This window comes from Frieseomelitta varia, unplaced genomic scaffold (assembly GCF_011392965.1).
Source record: "Frieseomelitta varia isolate USP_RPSP 00005682 unplaced genomic scaffold, Fvar_1.2 scaffold_214, whole genome shotgun sequence".
Classification (NCBI taxonomy): Eukaryota; Metazoa; Arthropoda; class Insecta; order Hymenoptera; family Apidae; genus Frieseomelitta; species Frieseomelitta varia.
In genome coordinates this window covers 244,893-260,303 of record NW_025109906.1, presented here as the reverse complement: position 1 = coordinate 260,303, position 15,411 = coordinate 244,893, and the positions used below count along the sequence as shown (strand labels likewise).

At 29.8% G+C, this 15,411-nt stretch overlaps 1 protein-coding gene across 1 annotated transcript; it reads right to left on the bottom strand.

Annotated features, from left to right (window-relative positions):
• Window positions 1-665: 665 nt before the first annotated feature.
• On the bottom strand, window positions 666-9,368 carry LOC122527245 (soluble guanylate cyclase 88E). The gene is made up of 7 exons (XM_043651248.1): window positions 9,162-9,368; window positions 8,498-8,702; window positions 6,678-6,824; window positions 5,314-5,446; window positions 4,653-4,880; window positions 3,057-3,389; window positions 666-1,720 (listed from the first exon to the last, which is right to left on the bottom strand). Exons 1-7 carry the CDS (start codon window positions 9,281-9,283, stop codon window positions 1,314-1,316), a joined length of 1,575 nt encoding a protein of 524 aa, XP_043507183.1. The 5' UTR covers window positions 9,284-9,368; the 3' UTR covers window positions 666-1,313.
• Between the last annotated feature and the right edge of the window lie 6,043 nt (window positions 9,369-15,411).

Genomic DNA, 15,411 nt, shown 5'->3' with positions numbered 1-15,411 from the left:
ATTAGATTATAATATTGCGTAAAATAATATTACAATATTAAATTATAATGTTACATAAAATAATATTGTAATAATAAATTATAATATTACACAAAATAATATTATAATATTAAATTATAATATTACACAAAATAATATTACAATATTAGATTATAATATTACACAAAATAGTATTACAATATTAGATTATAATATTGCGTAAAATAATATTACAATATTAGATTATAATATTACATAAAATAATATTGTAATAATAAATTATAATATTACACAAAATAATATTGTAATAATAAATTATAATATTACACAAAATAATATTACAATATTAGATTATAATATTGCGTAAAATAATATTACAATATTAGATTATAATGTTACATAAAATAATATTGTAATAATAAATTATAATATTACACAAAATAATATTGTAATATTAAATTATAATATTACACAAAATAATATTACAATATTAGATTATAATATTACATAAAATAATATTACAATATTACATTATAATATTACATAAAATAATATTGTAATAATAAATTATAATATTACACAAAATAATATCGTAGTATTAAATTATAACATAAAATAATATTACAATATTAAATTATAATATTACATAAAATAATATTACAATATTAAATTATAATTTTTTCGGAATATTTCGAAACGACAGTTTCCAACGATTGACAATTTCGGTGCACCAGCCCCGCGATCAAATATATCGATTAGCTCCACAAAACAAAAAGAAACAAAAAAGAAAAAAAAATGAAGCTTAATAACAAGGCTTAATAACCCACTTAACAGGGGATACGTTCGTCTTTAAATTTTTTTATACCATTTGCATTTATACCATGACGTAAACCAATTATTTAATTATTCTTATTGACCGTACTTATTGACAGTCCATTTGTATGGACCAAACACCAAAAGGGTCGAAGAACTCTGTTTCGCATAGAAAGTTAAGCGTCGAGCAGCTTTGGCGCCAAATTCAAGAAAAAAAAAAAAAAGGAAAGAAAAATAATTCCGAAAAGAAGTCTGAAGTCAATCACGTCGGCCAGTTCGTTAAAACAGCGGGGACGAGGCTTCGTTTTTCCCGAAACGTCCTGACTATGTCGACGATTTTCGACTAACGAGAAACTTCTGCAGGATCTATATAAGATCGCGCCCTCGCGGCTCGCATTGTCAGTGAAGACAGGAGTGGAAGAAACAACGAGATCAACTCGTGGGGGATGAAGGCAAATCTCGGACCTTCGGGGGGCGTGGAAGGGGGGGGGGGAAGGTTGATTTGCGCGATTTTTCTTTTATTAGGCGATGCAACATCCGTTGCTCTGGTGGCGCGTTTTGCCGCTCTTCGTCATCGTGAAGCCGGGACAGCACTGGTCCTGGTGAGTCAGCGACTGTGAGTTGCTGATGTCGCTGTGGAACGTCAGATAATAGTCCTTGCTCTTCTCGCAGTAGTCGTTCTCACGCTTCGGGGGGGCGTCGAGGTCGCTCGAGGCCGCCCTGTCCTCGCGCAGCTCCTCCGACGACGAGCTCGAGTTCGCGTTCACGTTCAACTCCGGCTTTGGATGGATACCTGCCGAACGGTTCTCACCACGGGGCGATAGGCTGTCTCTGTGCTGTCTGAAATGTTCCTCGGTGTCGCTCAGAAGGGAGCTGAACATCTCCGAGTTCCTCGTGATCACCGCGCCCATCGAGTTTGACCTACATTCTGCAATTAGACACGTGGTTTTTCAGAGAAATCATCTTCTCGGTTGGAACGTTTAAATTATTTTGGAACGTGTACGTGGTATGATGGTGATAATCTGTTGAAAATGACCCTGTACATGGGCTGAAGATAACCTGTCTAAAGGAATCTTGACTTGTATCATATGTATCAGATTATATCTTGTACAACTGTACTGTATCTTGACTTGTTTAGATATAAATTATATTATAGCTATTTAGATATAATTTGATAATGAATAATATATCTAATAAATGTAATATAATTTATATCTAAACAAGTCAAGATATGTATATATATTCATTTAGATATATTTATTATAATTATTTAGATTTACATGTTATAACTGTACTGTATCTTGACTTGTTTAAATATAAATTATACTGTAATTATTTAGATGTAATTTGATAATGAATAATATATCTAATAAATATAATATAATTTATATCTAAACAAGTCAAGATATATATATATATATATTCATTTAGATATATTTATTATAATTATTTAGATTTACATATTATAACTGTACTGAATCTTGACTTGTTTAGATATAAATTATATTATAATTATTTAGATATAATTTGATAATGAATAATATATCTAATAAATATACTATAATTTGTATAAATGTCTCTATATATATATATATATATATATATATATATATATTCATTTAGATATATTTATTATAATTATTTAGATTTACATATTATAACTATACTATATCTTGACTTATTTAGATATAAAACGTATCATATCTGTTGTATCTTGACATATTTTAACCATATAAGATTAGTAATAATAATAATAATAATAACAATTAACCGTACGAGAGAAAAATGTTAGATTAAGAGTTTGTTCTTGTAGTCTGCAGTAATAAAAAGAACACCTGTCTTATTATAAGAAGTGTGAAAAATATTTTTCATACATTTAATGTTTCAATCTAATGCTTAAATCTTTTACTTTATGTAATTGCTGAATTCTATTAGACACAATGTTCTTCTCAAGCTTACTCAATCAGTGGATCTGGCGACAATTTGGTTTTATCTTCTTATAACTAATAATTAAAGGGACACTATAACATTCTTTAGAGCAGTAAATCAGTACTATATCAGTACTATATCAACAAGCATTCACAGAAAAAAGAAAATGATACAATTTTCTTTCTGTATCTTACAATACCAAAAGTCAAGATTTCTTTTCAACGATTTTCACCCGTTCCAAGTCTTTTACCAAGAAACGAATTTCCGTTGTTATCGCTTATTATTTGCACTGCAAAAAATTTTGAACAACCTTGGAAATTTCCTCTGTAAGTTACCTCTGGAATCGGCGTTCTTGGTCGGCGAGTTGGCAACCGATCTACGAGCAACGTCCTGAAACGTGATCGGCGAGTAAATTCTTCTTTCTTCGGTGATGAACGACGTTTCTGGTGGTGTTGGCGAGGTGATCTTCGAGCCTCTCCTAGACGACGTGTCCAATGAATTTTGATTCTCGAACATGGTGGTGGCTGCTGTGAAGCCAGCGGGTGTCCCTGCAGACACTCTTTTCTCGGTGTTTCTCATGTGCCATTGTGGTGGTTCTTGGATAGTGATACCTCTCGTCGATGACGATCTGTGCTCCCGTTTCTCTAACCAATAAGTCTTCATTGTGCCTAAAACATACATATTTATTATTTTCATTGCGTATATCTTATCTTACTCTCATCAGTCCCTTGTGTCAATTTGACTAATTTTTCTTATAAAACATGTTATATAATGTATAACATAATGTATAATATATATAATAATATTATATTGACTAATTATTCTTATAAAACATGTTATATAATGTATAACATAATGTATAATATATATAATAATATTATATAATATATAATATAATATAATATAATATATAATACATGTTATATAATGTATTTTTGACATTTTTGATAAAATATACTTCAGAGTCAGAGTTGCAAATAATATTCGTTTCCAAAACTCTCGTCATTGAGTGTTATATTATTATAATAATGTTATTCTGATATAATATTTTTGAGAGAAATTATATGTATATTACATCGTAATGGTATAGCCAATGTACTCTTTTCAAAGATACGTACACACATAATTACTGTACGTAAAATTAATTACTACTAAAATCTAAACAAGCCTAAACAAATGATCATGACAGTCGACAAACTAAAAAGAAAATTCCATTTCTTTTTCATGTATATAAATCATGATATGTATTCAGTTATTTAATTTAACTCTCTTTATGAAACTTAATTATTTATTTCATTAAATTCAATCATTTTTTTTTTTACTAAATTTAATTATTTATTTTTTTCCCTCTGTACGGTATTAATTTTCCACCATCGTGCCAATTTGACACCAATTGAGACAAATTAAGTTGAAACAGCGAAAGACCAAATTCTCCTTTCAGGGAGACTCACGAGAAAAGTTATTTTCTTTTTATTAATTATTAACTTTCAAAACTGATTATAATTAACTAGTAGCTTATAATTAATTACAATTAACTTATAGTTAACAATTAAATATTATAATTATATATTAACATATATTATATAATTATGTATAATAATTATATTATAATTATAACAATTATATAACATATATTATATAATTATGTTATAATTATAATAATTGTATAACATATATATTATATAATTATATAACATATATATTATATAGTTATATATAATAATTATAATTATAATAATAAACGAATAAATATTATAATTATAATAATATTAATTAAATATTAATTATTAATAATAATAATAATTATTATTATTATATAATAATAATTATAATAAATATAACATATATATTATATAATTATATATATAAAGACCATGCAATAATTTAGATTACTATCTAGATTACTGTCTCAATTAAGATAAAATTCCTACCTTTACCCTTCACCTCGATCTCTCCTCGTTCCTTAACTTTGTACGAGGGGGACAATAACTCTCGCGTGGACTGCGATATATGTATTTGCATCGCTTGGCTGGTCGCCTCCATGCGAGACGCTGTGTTCACCGAATCGCCGAATAAACAGTATCGTGGCATTTTTAAGCCTACTATGCCAGCCACCACCGCGCCACTGTGAATACCAACTCGTATTTGAAGATGAAGACCTGAAATCAGACAGATCGATCAACCCCTTTTGACTACAGCAGATTATCTGTGACGTACCAAGAAGGTAGGAATTCAGTCGCAACCTGACGCCGAGAACGATGAAACTTTTTCGTTAGGCGTGCATTTCTGAGCATGTGAAGTATATCAATGTAATCGAAACACTGAATTCCACTACATTAAACCAATATTATTTATTTATTTATTCGTGCTCTGTTCGTGAATTGTTCATGCACGTACTAAAATATCCAACATTACCATTAAGCTTTTTATAATAACAATCGTCAAGGAGATTTATAAATAATAATCGTTAGGTCAAAGCGTAAATTTACCAAGCGCCATTTGGCGCCAGCGGTGGTCAAAGGGTTAAATATAAATAATCGTAGAAAGCACAACAAAAAATGACAGACTAAATTATTTCCCATGTGAATTTACCTGTGGAACGATCTTTAAGGTCCGTTATCGCCTCGACCATGTCGAGTGCCATGTCGCAGACACGATCTGCGTGATCGTTCTCCTTCACCGGGGCACCGGACACCACCATGTACGCATCTCCGATAGTTTCAACCTGACAAAGAAGTTTAGAAAGAATTTAACAACGCGGTGCCTCTCGAATTTTCATCACAGTCTTGACCTTATTTTCAGAGAAACTTTATCCGTTTCATTAGCGAGAACATTTCGAAAGAATCGTGCTGGCAAGATTACTTTTCAGATCCCGTTGAAGAGCAGACGATAGTTCGTGGATACATGAATTTGTTGGAATTTCATAAAATTGTGGATATTAGGATTGAACGTCGGAACTACCAATGTCGAAATTGGCCAATTTGTAACTTTTGTCGGAAATTTTATCGATTTATTTTCTAGAGAATCAAATAATTTTTCGTAAATCTAAATATAATAGATTTTATAAATTTATAAATATATGTATCATAAATAAATATTTTTATAAATTTATATGCTATAAATAAATATATTTATAAATATGTATATCATAGATGAATATATTTATAAATTTATAAATATGTATATCATAGATAAATATATTTATAAATTTATAAATATGTATATCATAGATAAATATATCTATAAATTTATAAATATGTATATCATAGATAAATATATTTTAATTAATATTACTATAAATTTATAAATATCTATATTATAAATAAATATACTTGTAAATTTATAAATATGTATATTATAAATAAATATATTATTAATATATTATTAATATATAAATTTATATATTATTAATATATAAATTTATAAATGTGTTTATTATAAATAAATATATTTATAAATTTACAAATATGTATATTATAAATAAATATATGTATAAATTTAGAAATATATATATATTATAAATAAGTATAAACAAATATATTTATAAATTTATAAACATATATATTATAAATAAATATAAAAAAGTAATCTATAAATTTATAATATATAAATTTTCCAAACGTATAAATCAGAGCTTATGTAATTTATTATATCACGAAGCTTATCTACTCTTATGCTCTTAACGTCTCTGAATGGAAACTCTGTGCTTTAATCGGTAGTTCTCTAGTGTTAAGCGAACTTTTAAAGTTCACTTTCACAGCACAAAAATTTCAATAATGTAGATGACCATATTAGAAACAAGCGTCAATGAAATGTTAACGCAATTATGCTGGCTCTTAACGGTGTTAAGGAAGCGACTCGAAAAGGAGAGATGCGTTCGTATTGAAACGAAGATGAAAGCGAAAGAGAATGGTTTTGAGGACGAATAAATGCTAACTCTTACTACCTAAGAATACCTTATACACCCGGTTCCTTTCAGTTAATGTATCGAAAAGCGAGTACATCGCGTTCAACATGGACACCACCTCCATCGGCGTGATCCTGCTGCAGATCTCTGTAAACGTCACTACGTCCGAGAACAAAATTGAAACGCTGTCGAACATCTGAAATGGCCACGACAAGTGGAACGTGTTAATCGACGAACGATCAGAAAAATCATTATTTTTCGGATCGACCGGAAAATAACAGTTATCTCTAGAAATTTTCATGAGGAAGAGTCAGTAACTGAAACTTATTTGTTATTTAAGAAAATTATTTATTAAGAAAATTGTTGAAGAAAATTTTTCAGAAAAAACGACATGATTAAAAAGTTGAGCATTTTGATTACAAATAGCAATAATAAGCAATTATAAATTTTCATGAAGAAGAGTCAGTAACTGAAGCTTATTTGTTATTTAAGAAAATTATTTATTAAGAAAATTGTTGAAGAAAATTTTTCAGAAAAAACGACATGATTAAAAAGTTGAGCATTTTGATTACAAATAGCAATAATAAGCAATTATAAATTTTCATGAAGAAGAGTCAGTAACTGAAGCTTATTTGTTATTTAAGAAAATTATTTATTAAGAAAATTGTTGAAGAAAATTTTTCAGAAAAAACGACATGATTAAAAAGTTGAGCATTTTGATTACAAATAGCAATAATAAGCAATTATAAATTTTCATGAAGAAGAGTCAGTAACTGAAGCTTATTTGTTATTTAAGAAAATTATTCATTAAGAAAATTGTTGAAGAAAATCTTTAAAAGAAAAACCACATAATTAAAAAGTTGAGCATTTTGATTACAAATAGCAATTATAAGCAATTATAAATTTTCATGAGGAAGAGTCAGTAACTGAAGCTTACTTGTTGTTTAAGAAAATTATTCATTAAGAAAATTGTTGAAGAAAATCTTTAAAAAAAAACCACATGATTAAAAGGTTGAACATTCCGATTACAAAATGGCAATTGCAAATGATCGAAAATTTTTTTCTATTGTCGATAATTATTATTTGTGAGAGGAATTTTATTCGGTTAGAAGTGTAAAAAAACTGAATACAAGTAAAATTTATGATCTCAAGATGGTTCAGGCACATATTTATAAAATAATATAATATTAAAATAATGAAATAATATAATATTAGGTTTAATATAATATTAAACCTAATGCGAGAGGAAGAAAGAGAATGGCAACGAGGGTGAAGTACATAAGTGTGGATCTAACTGTTGAATGAGAAAGAGCGGACAGTATAGAATTGAGCGAACAGTATGCAATAGGATCTAGCTTAATTAATTACTTTGATTAAGATGAGAATCGTACAACATAATCACTCGAGTGACGATCGACATTATAAATTCAGATAATGAAAATTCGAACAGCAATGACGTTCATACACATTAAATTATAATATAAATATTATAATTAATATTAATTAATAATATTATAATAAGTATAAATATTATAATTAATATTAATTAATAATACTATAATAAGTACAAATATTATAATTAATATTAATTAAATAATATTATAGTAAATATAAATGTTATGATGAATTAAATAATATTATAGTAAATATAAATGTTATGATGAATTAAATAATATTATAGTAAATATAAATGTTATGATGAATTAAATAATATTAAAATAAATAAAAATTTTATGATGAATTAAATAATATTAAAATAAATAAAAATGTTATAATTAATTAAATAATATTATAATAAATATTATAATTAATTAAATAATATAATTATTATTAGACATTTATAATGAACTTAGAATCCATTGTTCTCACCTCGCACGTGTCTATCGGGCTCTCCCCGTTTCTCAAACGATCCGCCACCTGTTTCGGTATCATCTGATACAGCAACTCGTCCGTACGTTTCATCTCCTCGTCCAATTTTCTCATTGATTCCTCTAGCTTTTTGCTCTTCAGCTGTTCCTGGTCTAAAGCCAACTTAAGTTCCACTGATTGTTGCGTGCCGGCGAGCATCAGGTCTCTGTAGAAAATTTTAAAATGTAAAAGTAATTGCACAGAAATAATTCATTTTCTAGATGTAGTCGTTGAATTGAATCCTCATCTTAATTTGCGAATATTATAAAAAAATAGATGTTGAAAGATGATATTTGTAATATGCTCATTTCGCGAGAAAAATATAATTTACAGAAAACATGGGTTACAGGATAATATCTGTAATACAGGTCACTGAAAGATTGAGTGATATAAAACAAAAATAACATTTTACAAACACACGTTTCATTAATTTTTTTATTATTTTAGAAAGAAATAAAATGAAATAGAATGAAATCCTACGAAAAAAGAAGATAAAAGAGATTGAGAATGGGCAAGTTGTGACTTTTTCAAAACCCTTCAGTGTTTCAGTGGCCAGCCTGTAGTTATCTCTTCTGAAATTCAAGAAAAATTTGTCAAATTGACGATTAGAAGAATACATTGATACCTGCTGAAGTCGTGCATCGATAAATCGTTTATGTAGAGACCAGTCGCGATCAGGGCATTCAAATCTGGCATGACAGGGGTGCCAAGGTACATCATCATCTTCCAGTTATCCATGTATATCATCTGACCTGATGAACGTCGTAGACATTTGTTAGAAAAGTTTCAAAGGACCTCGCTCTTGAAATAAATTACTGGCTTTCACCACAGTGTTTCACGTTTCGCGAACAATTCACTGTACGTATTTGTTTAAATTAACACACAGGGCAGGAGGATAATCGTTACTTTCTTCTTTCGCATTTCATACTTTTCACCATAATTTATAAATATTCAATTCTTCCGAGCCTCGAGAGGAAATGTAATTACTGCGTTCGTTAGAAAATCATACCACCTGCCAAATTAATTTCCAACGAATCGCCATATATGTTATGTACAATCGCTGCTTGAATTTTTGATACTTTTTCCCGCGAGTCTTGTGAAACGAACAAACAAAAAAAGAAAAAGAGATTTCTCACATAAACACACGTTATCTATATTTATTTCCAACGTTCGAAGTGACGAATATATCGACGGACACACGATTTTAATTTAAGCAAAAAACTAAAAGAGCCTCGACGCAATAAGAAACGTTTTTTTTTTTTTTTTCTTTTTTCTTTCGCCCCGGTGCATTATTGCATGTATATATTGCATTATCGTGGAATATTCCTAAAGGCCTAAAACACAATGCGGAAAATGCAGTCGAGTTACATAAATACATACACAGTATAGCAAGTATAGTAACATTTCATATTGAGTTCTTTTTTTTTTTTTTTTTTTTTTTTTAACGATCGTACATAGGTTCACAGGTCAAAGAACAAGATGATTATTTACATGTAATTTGCGACGATATCTTGACGCGTGTATATACATATGTGATGTAATTCTTTATGAGTTGCTCGTAATTATACTTATCGCTTGTGTTGATCTTAATTGCACGTAGCACAAAAGCAACCCTTACTGCGATCGTTCTTATTACTTTTTACACGTGTTTTTACTTAACATCTCGGGTAAGACCTAATCGAAAAGTGTGACGAAAGGTTTGAAAAATTATCGTGTTATTATAGAACTGGAACGAAATGGATCTTTCATATTACAATTTTCTCTTGGTCACTTCACAGTTCACACAGTTTACAGTATAAAATATTATATAATATTATACATATATATATATAGACGTATCTACTAATATATAATACATATAATATTATAATATAGAATATAATATATATATATTATTAATATATTACAAAATACTAGAATATACGTATCAAAATATAGTAAGAAAGAAAGAAATCATTAAAACAACTAAATAAATAATTATGAATATTAATAAACAACAATATACGAATAATGAAAATAAATAGATTTTTCGTACATTTACTCCACTTTTGACAAACAAATTTTTCAACACAAAAGTTTTTCCAAATCTATTATTCGATTACGGATGGTCACTGATAAAAACACATATATAATTTCAACGTAGAATGAACTGAATACATATTCATCTTCGAGATCGCTCTCCAAAAGTGTTTTCTTTTTTTCTTTCTTTTTATCTGTGGCCTACATTCGTTAAATTAGAAAATCGTGTTTTTGATCAACGTTTTTACGGAACTGCGAAAGTGTATAAACGTGCGGAAAATTGCACGTTTATTAAGTCGCATAAAATGTCTGATGCACGTTAAGCAAGATAAATATTCGAGCGAACAAAGCTTCTTTACAGTTCTTGCGCGGTTTGTTTCGTCCTTCAGCAGCATGGCGATCGATTTATGGACGAGCCTGCTCAATTGACGAAACTTACAGCAAAACTGGAGTATGAAACGATATTTGGCGACCTTCTCCCTTTTTAATGTCACGGAAGAAAAATTACGTAGCATACGTAGCATATGAAATTTTGAAAAGGTTATTGTATTCCATTCGTATTCAACATTTGTTCAACTTTAATAATATATTGATAAATTAAACTTCAAATATCTCAAATCGTATATACTTATACGTTGTTTAAGAGCTATTTCGTTTTCTTTTAACATCTTTTTTTCTTTTTCTCCGTAAATTCAGAATAAAAATCCATTTCATTATCGTTACGTGTCACTCGACTCTTTCAAAACCGGATATTTTTTAATCTACTTTGATCTACTAAATTTATAGTTCATCCCATAAATTTTTTTATATAATGAAATTAATTGAATAATGATATTTAATTAATTATTATTATATGTAAATTAAATTTATCTTAATAAAAACTAGATATTAATAAATACGACAAACATTTAATTTCTAAATATTAATTTTTTCTAACTTTCTATATATTAATCTTTTTTATTTAGCAAAAAAATAATATATATATATATATATATGTTTAGATTATTTACTTTCGAGATAATTAAAATTATTAAAATGAAATTATTAAAATAAAAGAATTATTAAAATAATTCTTTTTTTCCAATCATTAGTTAGTTTTATAAAGAAAAATATTTGCAAATAATGATATATAATAACAAATATCCCTACTTTCGTCGCATAATTAATTAATTAACAACGTGACAATAATATTCTGAAATTAGCTACCTACGGATACTCCGAAATGTAAATTTACAAAGCACCTCATTTTCACTATAATTTCGTTCATTTTTTTTTCTTTTTTCTAATCTTCTTTTAAATTTAGAACCAGAATCAATAATGCAGTTACGTACAGAAATTGTCGTAACGTGCACGTTCAGGTAAACAATTGCCCGCGACGATCAATCGGCCGCGATCAAACCGTCACGAATAATTACTATGATCGGCCACTCGTTATAACTGACGCCAGGTATGCATCATCGTGTCATTCTTTTACGTTCATAGCCTGACGAAATCTATTTCTACTGCTGCACAGACGCGGATTGAAATCGCACCTGGCCAAGAATAATTTAACGGTAGTCTTCCGTCGTTCGAACGACTTTACATAACTCGCCAACCTACTCGATAGATGGTAACCCACATCCACCGACCTCGTATACAGTCTCATTAGTCGAACAATTAAGGAGGATCGAGTTTCAAAGGATTAATTGATCCAAAGAATTAATCCGATCAAGCGTACGTTTCCAGTACGTCAGCACAGCTTTCAACGTTTGTTTGTTGTTCTTATCGACGTTGTCCTATTTTTCCATTGATTATTTGGCTTAAAACCGTAGGGCACAATGGCGTTGCCATCGAAGGCTAGTTCGGTTGTGAAACATTTATGAAATTAATCTTTCAAAGGTGTCTTTTGACAAGAACTTTCGAATCCTCGTGCATCTTTGTACTTTTTGCGCGAGATCGAGCTTATTACGAGGAATATTTTGCTTTTTGTACATTTCTGTGACTTTTCCAACATGATGATTTCCTGTAATTGCACGAATTACTCGCAGTTGCGTATTACGTGTATTCTGTTTTTTTTTTTTTTTTTCACATATTTTTGTAATTGTACGAACATCTCTTGCCTTCATATTCGTCTACGTATAATTAATTCAATTTAAGGAGGATCGTTACAATGATCGTGTGGAAAAGAATTTGAATTTTCAGTTATTTAATACTTGATATCGTAAATATACATCCTCGAATCCATGTTGTTTGTTATTTCTTCGCTATCTTATTAAACCATAAAGATATTAAACTAAACTCCCACACTTTCACCTACGTATATTTAACTCGAACTTTCTCCCCCTCTCCCCATGAATATGAGAGGAAACGAAGTAATAAAATAAATGAAAAAAAAAATAAGTAATTTTGTTACTTCACTCGCACTTTCCATCCCAAATTTTCCTCGCACTTTCTACCCCCAAACCCGAAAATACCGAAACGTGCCAAATCTCTCAGGGACAACTCTTTCTTTTCTTTCTTTGCAAGAAAAAAAAGAAAAGAAAAGAAATCACCTACGTTATCGAATTCGGTCGACGAACTATCGAGCATATCCTCGACGATGGAAACGCGGCATAAAGCGTGCACGACGTTGTACGTACGAGCGTTCCCTCCTAGGTTTCCATCGGTGTTGTCGCGTGCCACTTGCGTTCTCCATCGAGCCTCGGCGTCCACGACAACGAGGTGGACGAAGAAACGGAAAAGAAAAGAAAAAAAGGAAAATGAAATGGGGGAGAAATGGTTGAAGGAGGGACCCGAACCGCTCCCGCGACCGTTTCGTTTCAAACTATTACGCTGGTCATATTATACGCGTTGCCTGGCTACCAGTCGTGGCGACGCCGCGACGTTGGCCGTCGGCGCACGCCGCGAAAACCGTCGCGACGCCTCGCCTAACAGGACGACGAGCCGATCCACTGACGTGGAACTGGGACGTGGCGGGACGAACAGGGCTAAGGTGTTGCTTTCCACTTTTTTCTTAGACCTTTAGGTTAGACTATAAACGCGACAGTCCGCTCTCCAGCGACAGAGTTTTTCACGATTGCTATCGGAAAGTTTGCGCAACTTGTGCAACAAACTGTGCCGTGCTATTTCTTCTTTAGCACCGAGTATTTTTTCCACCATACTTGCTTGGAATGTTTACTGTAGTATATCTATATTATGTATTATATCATAGCGTACCATTATGCTATATTATGTTATATTTATAGCGTTGCTATCAGAAAGTTTGCGCAACTTGTGCCAAACTATGCCGCGCTATTTTAATTTAGCATCGAATATTTTTCCATCTTTCTTACTTACTTGGAATGTTTACTATAGGGTATCTATGTTATATATTATATTTTAATGTACCATTATACTATATTATATTATATCACACTATAGTGTTGCTATGAGAAAGTTTGCGCAACTTGTGCCAAACTATGCCACGCTATTTTAATTTAGCACCGAATATTTTTCCATCTTTCTTACTTACTTGGAATGTTTACTATAGGGTATCTATGTTATATATTATATTTTAATGTACCATTATACTATATTATATTATATCACACTATAGTGTTGCTATGAGAAAGTTTGCGCAACTTGTGCCAAACTATGCCACGCTATTTTAATTTAGCACCGAATATTTTTCCTTCTTTCTTACTTACTTGGAATGTTTACTATAGTTTATCTATATTATATGTTATATTATAGTACCATATTATATATTATATTATAGTACCATTATGCTATATTATGTTATATTTATAGCGTTGCTATCAGAAAGTTTGCGCAACTTGTGCCAAACTATGCTGCGCTATTTCAATTTAGCACCGAATATTTTTCCACCTTTCTTACTTACTTAGAATATTTACTATAGTGTATCTATATTATATATTATATTACAGTGTACCATTATAATATACTATATTATATTACACTATAGTGTTGCTATCAGAAAGTTTGCGCAACTTGTGTCAAACTATGCCACGCTATTTTAATTTAGCACCGAATATTTTTCTATCTTTCTTACTTACTTGGAATGTTTACTATAATGTATCTATATTATATATTATATTATAGCGTACCATTATACTATATTATATTATATTACATCACAGTGTTGCTATGAGAAAGTTTGCGCAACTTGTGCCAAACTATGCCGCGCTTTATTTTAATTTAACGTCGAATATTTTTCCACGTTTCTTACTTATTTGGAATGTTTACTATCTAAATTATATATTTTAGTGTATCACTATAGTATATTATATTATAGCATATTGTATAATATAGATATATTACATTATACTATAGTGTATCTATATCTATTATCTGTACTAGCATTAGAGTGAAGAATTTGCGAATTATTTCTTTTTTCGCTGGCGTTGAACTTTTTATCCTTCCTTTTTTTAGATCAATGGTTAGGCTAAACGCTTTAGCTTTACCAAAGCACTGTAGTGTGTCCATATCTATTATTTGTACTAATAATAGAACGACGAAGACTTTGTGAATTATATATTTCTTTTTCGCTAGCATTTTTTTTCTTCCTTTCTTTAGATCAAGGGTTAGGCTTTCTGCTGTAGTGACAGAAATCACGATTGCTATCAGAAACTTTGCAGTTTATGGTTTTAAGTAGCGAACTATGGTTCTTAGGCGATTGTTATCAGACGGTTTATCGAGTGATTCCTTTTATTAGCGTTGGATTTTTTTCTATCTTTCTTTGGAGCAAAGCCTTAACTTAGAGTTGTTGTGTCTCTTACTGGCGCTGGATATTTTTCAGTTTTCTAACAAAATTTGAACAAAAAAAAATTAGAGAAATAACAGAGAAACAGAATTTAAGTATTATAGAGGTTTCACAG

Coding starts and splice junctions, on each gene's coding strand:
- LOC122527245 (XM_043651248.1), bottom strand. CDS start 9,283: ATGATATACATGGATAACTGGAAGATGATGATGTACCTTGGCACCCCT. Junction 3,390..4,652: donor GATCGAGGTGAAGGGTAAAG/GTAGGAATTTTA, acceptor TGTATGTTTTAG/GCACAATGAAGACTTATTGG. Junction 1,721..3,056: donor CAAGAACGCCGATTCCAGAG/GTAACTTACAGA, acceptor GTCTAATTGCAG/AATGTAGGTCAAACTCGATG.